Genomic DNA, 14,003 nt, shown 5'->3' on the forward strand with positions numbered 1-14,003 from the left:
ACATTTGGCAGCCCCTAGTGATTAGCCTTTCCCCTTTAACATCTGCTTGTCTGATGACCTTGCCAAAGAGTGGCTCTTAGATCTGCTCGTCTTTACATTTACATTTTATTTTATTACATTTCATTATTTTTAAGCAGCATTTTACCTGACACATTACAGAAGTATCTTTCTATTGCCCTAAGGATAGGACAGCAGAATATCTGCACACTGATGAGAAGAAAAACAGAGAGTCATTAACCTTATCGACTCCATAAAGCCATAAATAAGTGAACAAATAACTGGGATGGAATCAAAGGTTAATGCCATGTATGGCAACAGGTAATTACTTCCCACTCAGTCTCAAGCCGTGGCAGCTAGCTGTATCTCTGAATGAAAAGGAGGACACTTTTGGATACTCTTGGCATCAGGACAGCTAAAAATGGGGTCCATTTTGGCCCTGTTTATACTGCTTTTCCTTCCTATAGGATGCATGGCACAAGGTAAGGAACAAAGAAGGCTATAACAGAGAAACAAATGTAAGACTTGGGACGTGCTGCCTGTTTGATTGCCCTAAGCCAGACAGGTGGTAGACTCTATATATAAAGATGTTAAGGAGAAGATATATTTATACTATATACTAATACTACATATATAAACTGTACAAGAACAGGCCTAGGTTTGGCTGGTAAAAGCACACATAGCCAAAGTACGTTGTCTGAAATGTAACAAGATGACATAATTCCTGCCAAAACCGCTTCTTGTCCCTGTCCAAATTGTGCTATTAATATATTGCATTTAATATTTATCATGTTTTTTGGCTATTTCCTAAATGTGGTGACATATGGAAGGTCCCGGAGAGATATATAATATGCTGTAAATTCTATCACAGTGCACTATGTTCCCTGGATATTTGGCTTAAAGGAACAGTAACACCAAAAAATGAAAGTGTTTTAAAGTAATTAAAATATAATGTACAGTTGCCCTGCGCTGGTAAAACTGGTAAGTTTGCAACAGAAATGCTACTATAGTTTATATAAATGAGCTGCTATGTCAACACGGGGGCAGCCATTGAAGCTGGGAAAAAGGAGAAAAGGCACATAGCAGATAACAGATAATCTTTGTAGAATATAATGGGGGTTTATCTGTTATCTGCTAAGTAACCTGTGCCTTTTCTCCTGTAAATGGCTGCCCCCTTGGCTACACAGAAGCATTATTATATAAACTATAGTAGTCTTTCTAAGGAAAACACACCAGTTGTACCAGTACAGGGCAGCATTACATTATATAGTAATTACTTTTATACACTTTCATTTTTTGGTGTTACTGTCCCTTTAACATCACCTAGTAGTATAAACATGAAAGAATAGGAACAGCACCCACATATTTCATTTAGGCTTCTTGCCCTTTATTTCAAGCCACAGTTTGACTTGAGTAGTGAATTCAATGTTTCAGGGGGGTTAACCCTCCCTCTGTTATGCATAAAGAGACCAGACACAACCAAAACATGTTATGCAGAATTGATTTGTTCCCTAGGTTGTGTTTATCTTAAAGTAGAACTAAAGACTAACTAAAGAAGTGGGGCAGAAATATTGTACATAGATCTGTGCCCCCAAAGATGCCCCAGTAGCCCCCCATCTTCTTTTCTGCTGATTCACTACACTTGCTCTGTGCTGCTGTCACTTACTGAGCTTAGGGGCCAACAGTATACTGTATATATAAATGTCACAAAAACAGATTAGTAATTAATACAAATAATTACTACGTAGCAGCTCAGAAACTAATGCAATTGGCCTCACAATAATCAGCCCTATAGCATCAGCTTCTGTGACAGGTCAGGCTCATATTCTGCTTGATATTTTGTGAAAACCCCTAAGCTTAGCTTCTCAGCAGCTGCCCAGAGCCCACTGAGCATGTGTAGTGTCACTGACTCTTTCCAAGATGGGGAGCTCCTGTGACAGGTTTGAAGTCCTGCATCATTGTTGCTATTGAGATGCTGAAACTTTAGGCTGGTGAAGTTCAGTATATAAAACATGGCATTTTTTACCATATTCATTTTAGGGTTTAGGGTTCAGTCCTCATATTAAAGAGGATATTATAGAATGACCAATTCTTCACAAGTTTTATAGTTTTGTCTATAAGAAGCTATATTTATAGAAAAAATAAATTCAAAACTCAGAAATCCTTTTATGGATAATTTAATCTATGGGAAATGGCCTTAACTGTAATTCACAGCTTTCTGGATAAAAGGTTTCCAGAAATTTGGTTCTGGCTAATTGTAACAGTTTAATTTTTAGCATCTAAAGAAAATGAGTTCAAATCAAAAGTCTCAATGTTTGAACAGAAGTTCAGCTGATTAAGGGGCAGATTTATCAAAATGGGAGTTTAGAGTTTAATACGTAAAAACTCACCCATATTCTATTCATTCCTATGGGATTTTTAGAAGTGTATTTATCAAATGGTGAACTCTTATATTCACCCACTGATAAACACGCTTCTAATATCCCATAGGAATGAATAGAACCATGTGACCAGTTGTTGGAAGCACAGGTATGGGATCCATTACTTGGAAACCTGTTATCCAGAAAGTTCCGAATTACAGTCAGGCCATCTCCCATAGACTACATTTTAATGAAATAACTCAAATTTTTAAAATGAATTTTCTTTTTCTCTGTCATAATAAAACAGTAATTAATCCTTATTGGAAACAAAATAATCCTATTGGGTTTATTTAATGTTTAAGTGGATTTTAGTAGGCTAAAGGTATAGAGATCCAAATTACAGAAAGATCCCAGGTCCCAAGCATTATAGATAATAGGTCCCATACCTGTACTAATAAACAAGGGCCCTCATTACCTGTTTTGGATTTCTCCTGAGCCCTTTATCACAACATCTTGCTTTGGGGTAGCAGCCATTATAATGAATTGATTATTCTTTGGAATCGCTGCTGAAGCCATAGGTAAACATACTGAACAGGATTTGAAGCATTTTTTTAACCCCTACCGAAAAAATGTTTATAAGCTGCTGTTGTTTTAAAGGGGAGTGAAATATTAACAAATGTAAAAGTCCTTAAGCCAGTGGTTCTTAACCTTCCTAATGCCGCGACCCTTTAATACAGTTCCTCATGTTGTGGTGACCCACCAACCATAAAATTATTCCTAAGACCATTGGATATACTTGTTTTCCGATGGTCTTAGCTGAGCCCTGTGAAAGGGTTGTTCGACCCCCAAAAGGGGTCCCGACCCACAGGTGGAGAACCGCTGCCTTAAAGGAGACATATCCTATAAAAATTATGAATGTATCATTGAATTATACTCCTCTAGATATAGAAGGATTGTGCTTAAAAAGTTGTGTTTCTGACTGATTTATTGAGAAATTCCACAAAAACCCCACTAGCCCCGCCCATCTGTTCCACTTCCTGCTGGCTGAATTCTCTGGATGAGCTGGGGAGCCGGTGGCCCTCCATACACTGCACTGTGGGATAGGAACCAATCAGCAGCTAGGCTGACCTGATAGGGAACTGAAGCCTGTCTGTGCTTGTGTGAGTGCAGAGCTGAGATTGGCTCTCCCCCTGCTACTGTGCTTCTGGCAGGGACCATTAGGACACGCCCACTCTTCATTTCACACTGGACGGAGAAGTGATAGGATCTATAGGGAGCTCCAATAAAGGGGCCATTTTTACAGAGAGAATTAATTTTTAGCACAAAGGGAAACCAGCACCGGATATTATTCATAATTGCCTACAAAATAAGCGTTTTTCCCATTTATCCAATATGTCTCCTTTAAGCAGTCAAGCTTTGTGCCTTGGAAGCTGCCCCCAGTAGCTCCCCATCTTCTTTCCAGCTGATTCACTCTATGCTGCTGTCGTTACCCTGAGCTTAGGGTCCGACCCTTGATACACAGTATAAATATGATATAAAAGTCACAATACAAACCTGATTAATAAATAATATTCCGTTAAGTCAGCTCAAAAACCAGTATATTCAGCATCAGAATTAAATATTCATCCTTGCAGCATCAGCTGCTATGACAACAAATTTTTGGTTGATGATTTCCAATGACCCTTAAGCTTAGCTTCTTAACAGCTGTACAGAGCACATTGAGCATGTGCAGTGTCACTGACACTCCTAACAAGATCAAAGTTGGAACATTCCTGTAGAAAACTTTGAAGGCCTGGATCATTAGTTTTAATTGTCTGCTGGACCTCCTGGCTGGTACATTAATTATAGCATTTTTACCCATAATCATCTTTAGGTTCTAGTTCCTTTTTAGTAAAAAAAACTGCAATGGTGGGATTTTACGTTGTACCCAGAGGGTGCCGAAGAGCACATGAAGAAACATAGAGAGGACTGTTTACCAACTACTGTATTCTCCAGCTTGAGTGTTATACTAGACTCCATCCCTGTTTGGTCCCTGTACTTTCTGCCTGAAGCTGTGCCTTTCTACACTGATTTTAATTAGCTAGAAAATTGATTTATTATGAAGGCCTATTTATATCAACTATACTAAGGAAATAAACTGTGTTTTTATTCAGCAAAAACCATATCATATATTGCATGCCATAAAGTCTTATTTGGATGTGCTCATAAAATATGACACAACTGACCTCTGGACGCAAAGCCCAAGGGAATCAGCAGCTTCCAATTTTTTTTTCTTCCTTTTCATAGACTAAGTTTTCTTTTAGTTCAGTTCTTCTTTATTGTGGATCTTCAAGGAATCTTTATGGTTCCAGTCAGCCCAAGAGCTCCATAAACATATCTGCATAATATCTTGATTGCTATATAATCTGGCTGAAGATAGACAATTAGATCAGTACCTGCTCTATGGAGCAGGGACCTCCTTCCCCTTGTCTCTTTAACAGTTATTCTTGAATGTAACCGTATCTTGTATTTATTTTTACTTTGTTATTGTATTGACCCCTATTTGTTCTATTAATGTATTGGTCTGCTTTAAAGTGCATAAGTAGTGCTATAGAAATAAGAATATATTTACACATGGGAAAAATATAAGCAAACTGTCCTATGGTGCAGCTCCACAGAATAAGATTTCAGATCAGGGACACATGCACTAAAACGTTGTCACAATTGCATTGAAATTACATGCAGTACAGCCCTTGTAATTAGATTTTCCAGCAATATCACTAATCTTTCATGTTACCTTAGTTGCCAATAGGCAGAGGTGCACTTGTGATCTTTTCATTGGGATTATCAATCCCTATAATAATATATTTCCTTTATTTGAACTACTTTCTTTTCAACCATTGCCTTTTAAACATTAAAATAAGAATAACCTTAATACACACATAAAAATACACTAAATACACTTGCCCAATGGATACCAGTAAAAATCCTGGAGGCCCCAATCCTGTTGGGCCCTTTCACCTTCCTGCAAGCCAGCTGACTATGGAAAGATTCAAACAATCTGATGTCAATCTGGAAAATTTAAAGATGGCAGTGCGTCCCACTGTGAAATGCATGGCCATCTTTAATATTTCCCTTGAGGTGTGGCGGGATTGACATGAGGCAGTGTAGTGGAACAGTGGGATGAAAACTAAGTGGGAGATCTCAGTGTAGTGATGGCTGGGTGGTGGGCCCTTGACTTGGGTACCTGGTGGACCCTTTACTTAGTTACATATGGCCATTTTAGTGCAGACATTAACAAAATACATTTATTTCTGTTGTGCCTGTACTCATTTCACTCAGCAGAACTGCCAAAGGCAAATGAAATGCAACAAGCAGCATTCCATCTGACACACCAGAAACCAAAAGGCGCAGTCACTATAAGTATATTATCAGTTATTTATATAGCACCAAAACAGATATTATACTTCATTCACATCAGTCTCTGCCCCAGTGGGGCTTTATTAGAAACTGATTAACCCATCAGAAGTGTTGAAGGAGAACAGAGTAGCATTGTTCTATACATGTGCAATAACACATAGTAATTGGGCATATACCAACATAATAATATGGCGAGAGCAAGATTTTAAAAATACAATGAATGTTTTTATTTTGTTTTAGGATGTAAGGTTAACAACACCAGGGTGGAGATTCCGGAAAACAACCCTGTAGGTTACGTAGTGACAACTATACAAACAGATCCTGGCTACAGCATGACTGTCTCTGACAACATTGAATGGTTTGAAATTAAAGGCACACAGTTGCTACTGAAGCAATCCCTTGATTATGAGGTAAACTGGGGGGAAAACAAAGATAACAAATAACAGTTACAAAAGTGGACTCCACAGCTAGAACATAATACTGTTTGGTTAAAGGAGAACTAAAGCTAAACTTTACTATAGAAAGAGGGCAGAAATGTTGCACATTATGTTTTGAAGATCTGTGCCCCCAAAGATGCCCCAATAGCTCCCCATCTTCTTTTCTGCTGATTCCCTGTACATGCTCTGTGCTGCTGTCACTTATATAAATGTCATGATACAAAGCTGATTAGTTAACAATATAAATTATTAGTACCAAGAAACTCTGAAACCAGTGCAATTAGCATCAGGATTTAATATTCAGACCTTCAGGTTACATTACAGACAAACCTTATTTTCTGCTTGATAATTTGCGATAACCCCTAAGCTTAGCTTCTCAGCAGCTGCCCAGAGCCCACTGGGCATGTGCAGTGTCACTGACACTCCCAACAAATCCAAGATGCAGAGCTCCTGTGACAACTCTGAAGGCCTGGACCATTACGAGATGCTGAACCTTTAGGCTGGTGCAATAAGTTCAGTGTATAAAATATGACATTTCTAGCCACATTCATTTTAGGGTTTAGTAATTATTTTCTATTGTGCTAGTCAGGCAAAATACACTTTACTTACACTATAAAAATTATATAAACCTTGTTTCCTTCAGTCTTGGAATTCACAATCATAGCAAGCATGCCCATTTTGTGAATCACCCCAAAATCTTGTTTATGTACCAGAATGGGGTACCTGAAGCCCATGCACAGGATACACAATATTAGACCGTAAGAAGGAAGGGGGACTGAGAGGAGTGCAGGGGCATCTAGGAAGTTCTGAATGAAAAGTGAAAATAACTGCCTGCCCTGCCTCTGCTCCGGAGGCACAGAGTTGTGGAAGGCAAAGTATGACTGTGGACATTTCTAAATGAGTTTCTAAGTGGCATGGATATTTTAATAAAAAAAATATGGGTTTCATGTTTTATTTGAAAAGAGCCTCTATTATACAGGTGTTTACATCTGGGTGACAGGTCCCTTTTTAATCAAAAACACATGAGAAACAGCATCTTTATGAATGGAGCTCAGTTATGTTACCAATATAACTGGTGGGTAGAATGTCACTGAAGTGTATTATAGCAAAGTAATGCACCCCTGTTAAAGTATGAGGACAAGATGTCCCCTCGGAGCTCCATGGCTTCTACCAACGCACCCAGAACCCCCAATATATTCTTTGTGCTCTGTGGCACAGCTGAGAGGGGACTATCCTGCATCTATTAAAATAAAGTGCTCTCCATTCTAACAGGAAAGCAGCAAACCAGACCTGTGATTGGCTGAAATTCAATAAAAATTCATATAGTGAGACAGAACTGAGTACAGAAAGGACTTTTTTACAAAACGAATCCATGGGACTGTTTCCATAAAACCCCGAAACCTGTTAACTGGTTCAAGAAAGAGAGACATGGGAGTGGCCTTCTGTCATCTTGTTAAATAGATAATAACTTTTCTTTTTGTTTTAAACAGACTAATACAACGCACGATGTTAGTCTCCTTTGTGAAAGGGGTGGCACAACGGTAAGTTGCCCTTGCTAACTACACTGGTGCAATAGAAAACCATTCTATCCCACAATGCCATTCCCTACAGGGCTGCATTGTTTTGGCACAGTCAGAACTTGCCAATGAAGTTAAAGAAGCCAAAGAAGTTAAATGCTAACAAGTGATCTGCAAATACTGACAGATAAAATGGAAACTATACTAAAACAGTGTAATAAAAATCACATTACTTTATTTGTAGAGAAGTTTGAAATATTGAATGAATTTTTAACCCTACAAATTCTTTAGCCTCCTCCATAGAAAACAAGATGCTTTGGCAGCCCTGGATCAGCAGTTGCATATAATGATACTTTGGCTGAAAACGTAATTTTAATAATATCTATTGGTGAAGATGGTCAGTAGTTACATGTTACTTCTTGTTTTATCTTACCAACTATTTCTTCTTTTCTCAGGAAAATAATATAAGGGTTTATGTCACAGTGCTAAACGTCAATGACAACCCTCCGGTGTTCAAATATAGCACATACACCTTCACCATCCCAGAGGTAACTATCTAGTTTTAACATAGAGACTTACTGTATAGCTGCATAACAGCAAACCAAACATTTTCTTGCACTAATAACCTTTTGAAGTCTACATTAAACCCACGTTTAGCCATTCAAAATTAGTTCTAATGTTGGGAGGAAACTCTTAAAAACTACAAAGAATGACAAACAATGAGAGAATACCCAAAACACGGGCTTAAAGGGGAACTCTGGCTTCTGAACCAAAATTTGATAAAGAGCCCCACACAACACAGATCCCCCTATTATACCTATCACTGTAATATGTTCCTTCAGAAAGTATGAATAAATACCATTTTATATGCTTAAATCCAGCTGCAAAACAGTTCTTCCCTTTCTGCATGATTTACAATCCTGGCAGGGAAGGAGGGACTAAAACATTGAGGTTAAAAATAGTAACAACTTCTCCACAGCTTACAGACAGCATGCAGGAACTACAAAACCCACAATGCATTGCAATGCAATGTTCCTTTCCTTATTGACATCATGTGTGCGGGGGATTGTGGGATTTGGGAGATGCAGGCTGAAGGCAGGCTGAGGACAGTTGACTACTGTTACATTCTTTTTTTTGAGCCAGATCAGCAGGGGAACAGGGGTTGGGGCTTAGGGAACTGTTCCAAACCATATTATTACATTAAATTCATGAAAAGGCTGCATATTGTTTAATTGATGTCTATTGCAAAGTTGCTTGAAATTATGTGTTCCTGCCAAGATCATGTAGAAGTCAATGGCAGATGTCCCTTGCATGGAAGATCTTTCTTTTGCTTCAAAACTTTAGGGGTTTCGGAAATTTGTCTTGACTTTTCCAGTGCTAATGTCAGAAATTCGTGAAAGTGAGTTCATTTGAATTTAAAAAAAAAAGAAATGAGAGTTTTAGTAAATCTGCCTGTAAGTAATGAGCACCATAATGATTATTGCTCCATAGCAGTTTCATTAGTTGCACCTAAGCACAAGCAATGTTATACAATAATAAACATTACACTACTCAATGCAACAGTAATGATTTAGTTTCTATAGCCAATGTGGCTAAGAAATAGGGGTCATAGGCAAGAGAGATACAGGTTAGAGGCATGAGAGGTGCAAAGGAGGAAGTAGTGCTCTAGCTTTTATGTTAGACATCCATTCACTCCATCCTCTGTAGATCACATTTTTTTACCCAGAGTGATAATGGTAATGACAACATCCCAAAAGATTTTCAGTGTAGATAGAGACACATGTCCAATTGCTCCCATTTTTACGCATTGGCCACATTAATGCTGACATTTTGGAAAAAAAACCTGCGTTGTAAGTTAAAGCGACAGAAATTGCACAGCTGACCATTAGATGATACCTGTTATATATGGATTATTCAACTGGAGTAAACTTTGCATTTGTTATTATGTTCCCTTCTAAATCAGTTCTAATGCTTTTGCTGTTGCTGTTATTACTCTTGTAGGTATTAGGGCAATACTTATGCAGTTAGTTTGCACATTGTGTGCCATTATTTACTTAATGCTGACATCTGTCGTTAAGGATACAAAAGTGAACACTCCAATTGGGGAAGCGATTGAAGCTGAGGACCTCGACCTGGACAGGATCTTTTACGTTCTGACAGGACCAGTTCAGGTACAAGCTATGCGTTAAGCTGGTCTGTAGGAATTTGTTCAAAACAGGTGGTGGGTTGTTATGTGTCACATGGCAATTTTTTACCATGTCAACCAATTTTATCCACACTTGCAACTGTAAAATAAAATTGTAGTGTGTAAAAGTTTGAGGTGCTTTTTCCATTGATGCTGAGAAAGAAAGGTCAAGCTTATGCCCCCACTAGTATTAAAGGGCTTATTGCCTCCCAGACATCCCCAGCATAGTACAGTAATGGGAATTCCCAAAGCATAAGAGACTTCTGTGACTTCCCCTGGCACAGGGGCCCCAGCATATTTGGCACAGTTACCCCCTTTTTTCATACTGAACCCAGCATTTATCAGTGGCGCATCTCTCCGGGTGCAGGCAGTGTTCTTGCTCCTACAGCACCCATTGTGCCTACTGCCTGTGTCTCTCTAGCACTTCTACCTACCTCTTTGTCATTGGACATTTCCTACATCCAACCCTACTTGTAGCATTCTTTTAGTGTCATTTGCAGTTAGTTATTTTTTGGTTTCTAAACAGATTTAACATTAGAGATATGGTGAAACTGAAAAACTGGTTAAATTAGTGGACATTAGTTGAAATCAGTTATAGAAAGGTTACATAGAAAGGTGTTTTATGGTTTTTTTTTGTTTACTAACTGGAATGTCCTGTTGTAAGGTCACCAATAAGTGACCAAAATGTTGGATTTCTTATGTTTTGAACACTTTGAGAAATGTATGTGATTAACTTTACTGAGCTTAGTACTTTGTATAAAATAAATTTATTCATAATCTATTATTATATAATATATTATATATCAAATCTATTGTATTTTACAGGAGGCAGCTTTTTTTAGGCTCACCTCAATCAATAACCCTGTTATTCTGGTGAACCAGAACCTGGATTATGAGAAGTTCAATCACGTGCAGCTTATTCTGACTGCCCGGGTAGGTGGTGCATCCAGCACCCTCATTTTCATTAACCTCAGCACTCCTTTTCCTCTACAGCTCTGACAACACCCTAATGTTTGTGCAATAACTAAATCTGCGTCTATAGATAATGTAAAATCTAAGTATGGTGAACAGTGAACGAGAGGGAAAAAGAAAAAAAAAGATTTTTCGTGAGCAGCCTTCCTCCACCTTATTCCGTGTATAAAACTGATATAATTAGTTTAGAGTTGGCGCTCTCAACAAATTCACAAACTGGGATTATACACTCACCTAAAGGATTATTAGGAACACCATACTAATACCCTTCTCTGACCTCTAGCATCAACAAGGCATTTTCGCCCACAGGACTACCGCATACTGGATGTTTTTCCCTTTTCACACCATTCTTTGTAAACCCTAGAAATGGTTGTGCGTGAAAATCCCAGTAACTGTGCAAATTGTGAAATACTCAGACTGGCCCGTCTGGCACCAACAACCATGCCACGCTTACAATTGTTTAAATCATCTTTCCTTCCAATTCTGACATTCAGTTTGGAGTTCAGGAGATTGTCTTGACCAGGACTACACCCCTAAATGCATTGAAGCAACTGCCATGTGATTGGTTGATTAGATAATTGCATTAATGAGAGATTGAACAGGTGTTCCTAATAAACCTTTAGGTGAGTGTATATTAAAAACACATATCACTTTATTTTTATGTAACAAGTGTATTGAGTTGGTTAGGTTCTAGACACAGCATTTATATTACAATGATATAGACCCTTCTATTCTCCTACACAATAGAGATACACCTCAGGCACAGCGTATTTAACAAGTGGGATACCACACAGTACAGATATGAATAAATACAAATTGAAATCACCATGGATATGAGTCTTCTTATTATTCGGACCAATGAGAGCCCCCGTGGGTCTAGTAATCACATCCTTTTATCAAGGTATCGGATCTACCTGGACTCTAACGTATATGCTAGGTATTAGTTGCTTTATGGATAGGATTAAATCAGATAAAATTACGATGGAGATAACGCTTTACGATGGGATCTAGTTACTAGACCCACGGGCAGGCCCGGATTTGTAGGCCTGGGCCTAATGTGATTTTGCTCATATGGAGTAATGGGGACCGGACACGCAGGAACTTTAGTCGTCCCCTCCCCACTGCTCAGTATGTGACCGAAGTGGGTGAGGGGTCCGGTGTGGGCTCAAATCTGGCCCTGCCCACTGGGGCTCTCATTGGTTGTACATGAGGCTAACAAAACAGTCTGAATAATAAGAAACCGCATATCCCTGGTAATTTCATTTTGTATTTATTCATATATGTACTGTGTGGTATCCCACTTAAAGGGTTAAATACACTGTGTCTGAGGTGTATCTCTATTGTGTAGGAGAATAGAAGAATCTATATCCTTTTAATATAAATACTGTATCTAGAACGTAACCAACTCAATACACGTGTTATATGAAAAATAAAGTAAGTATGTATGTATGTATGTATATCTTTATTTATAAAGTGCTACTTATGTACGCAGCGCTGTACAGTAGAATAGATTAATACAAACAGGGGGTTATTAAGATAAATAATAATAGATAATAGCTAAATACAAAGTATAACAATAAATACAAATAAATGCAAGATACAGTCAAAGGCGCAAGAGAATGGAGGTCCCTGCCCCGTAGAGCTTACAATCTATATGGGAGGGTAACTTACAGACACAAGTAGGCAAATATAAGTGCTGTAGGTCACAGTGGGTGACATTACAATATAAGTGCTAGTTCCCTGGTCAGGTGCTGGGTGAGTGCTCCAAAAGGTAGTCTTTAAGTTTAGTTTTAAAAAGACTGAGGGAGGATTCTCTCCGGAGGAAATCAGGGAGGGCATTCCAAATGTAAGGGGCAGCAAGGCAGAAAGGTTTAAGGCGGGAGACAGCAGTAGTAGTATTTAGCATTATTTAATATAGACTGTAGGGGGGAAAGATGGGAGTTAGGGAGGCTGGTTAGTAGCAGGTTACAGTAATCCAGTCGGGATAGGATGAGAGCATGCATGAGCAGCCTAGCTGTTGCAGTAGAAAGAAAGGGACGGATTTTGGCAATATTGCGTAAGAAAAAGTGACAGGTTTTGACAGTGGTGTTAGTATGGTCAGAGAAGGAGAGATAAAGTGACATGTGTTTTTAATATATAATAACGGTTTGTTGAGAGCGCCAACTCTAAGTTAATTAACACCCTAATGTTTATTTGTTCAGGTTGCCTTTTTTCTTTTCAGCGCAAACTCCTATTGTGACCCAAAACTGTAGTTTCTTTTTATTCATTTTTGGAATTCCTCCATCCATCTTGGAGAATGTTTGATTTCATTTAAAATTACACACCCATGTGATTATCTATTATTTTGTTTCTAAACTTTGTGACACAGATACAGGTATATTAAGCCAGATTCAGTTCAATGAGAAAAAGTTATCTCATGGTTTATCATGGATGCGATTCAATTCATTTCAAGGAGAAAAAACTTTTCTCCAAATTCAGTTCCAGTTTTTTCCCATAGAGTTCAATAGCGTTTTCACGTGATAATTAAACTACATCTCAAATTGAATCTCATCCATGTGGTAAACCTTTTTTTTCACTGAAATGAATCTGGCCCATTATTAGATAATGCTGCCTAGTTTTAACCAAAGACTTCATCTCCCCATGTCCAGTGCACGTTAGGCCAGATTCAATTTCATAAGGAATCCTTATGGACAAAATTCAATTTGAGGAGATTCAGTTCCAGCTTTTGCCATACACTTCAATAGATAAACTGTGAGATATGTTTTTCTGAATTTAATTGCATCTTAAATTGAATCTCATCCATGAGTTTTTACATGATTAACCTTTTTTTCACTGAATCGAATAAGGTCTGTTATTTTGTAAGATAGGCAATTTATTCTGTTTGTCTGTTTTGTAGGATACTCCAACTGTGGGTGAGAGTCCTTCTCACACGGCCACTGCAACTATAAATATAAACATAGAGGATCTGGATAACAAACCACCACAATTTCTGCCATGCCAGATAATTAATGGCATCTGCATCAATGTTGGATATACAACAAAAGTAAATCGATCAGAAAAGGAGGTGAGTATGAGATGTGGAGGGAACTTATTTACACGTGTTGGTATGTTTGTGCCAAATACTAGTAACAGAATT

General features: G+C 38.2%; 1 protein-coding gene across 2 annotated transcripts in view; it reads left to right on the forward strand.

Annotated features, from left to right (window-relative positions):
* Positions 1-317: 317 nt before the first annotated feature.
* Positions 318-14,003, forward strand: part of cdhr5 (cadherin related family member 5) — a 30,061-nt gene continuing 16,375 nt past the window's right edge. For both annotated transcript variants that reach the window (XM_031900617.1, XM_031900618.1), the window contains exons 1-7: positions 318-479; positions 5,997-6,166; positions 7,684-7,734; positions 8,166-8,258; positions 9,789-9,881; positions 10,721-10,828; positions 13,764-13,931. In XM_031900617.1, coding sequence (XP_031756477.1) covers positions 419-479; positions 5,997-6,166; positions 7,684-7,734; positions 8,166-8,258; positions 9,789-9,881; positions 10,721-10,828; positions 13,764-13,931 — 744 coding nt within the window. In that variant the 5' untranslated portion in view covers positions 318-418. The remainder of the gene's footprint in view (positions 480-5,996; positions 6,167-7,683; positions 7,735-8,165; positions 8,259-9,788; positions 9,882-10,720; positions 10,829-13,763; positions 13,932-14,003) is intronic.

This window comes from Xenopus tropicalis, chromosome 4 (genome assembly GCF_000004195.4).
Source record: "Xenopus tropicalis strain Nigerian chromosome 4, UCB_Xtro_10.0, whole genome shotgun sequence".
In the NCBI taxonomy this organism is placed as follows: domain Eukaryota; kingdom Metazoa; phylum Chordata; class Amphibia; order Anura; family Pipidae; genus Xenopus; species Xenopus tropicalis.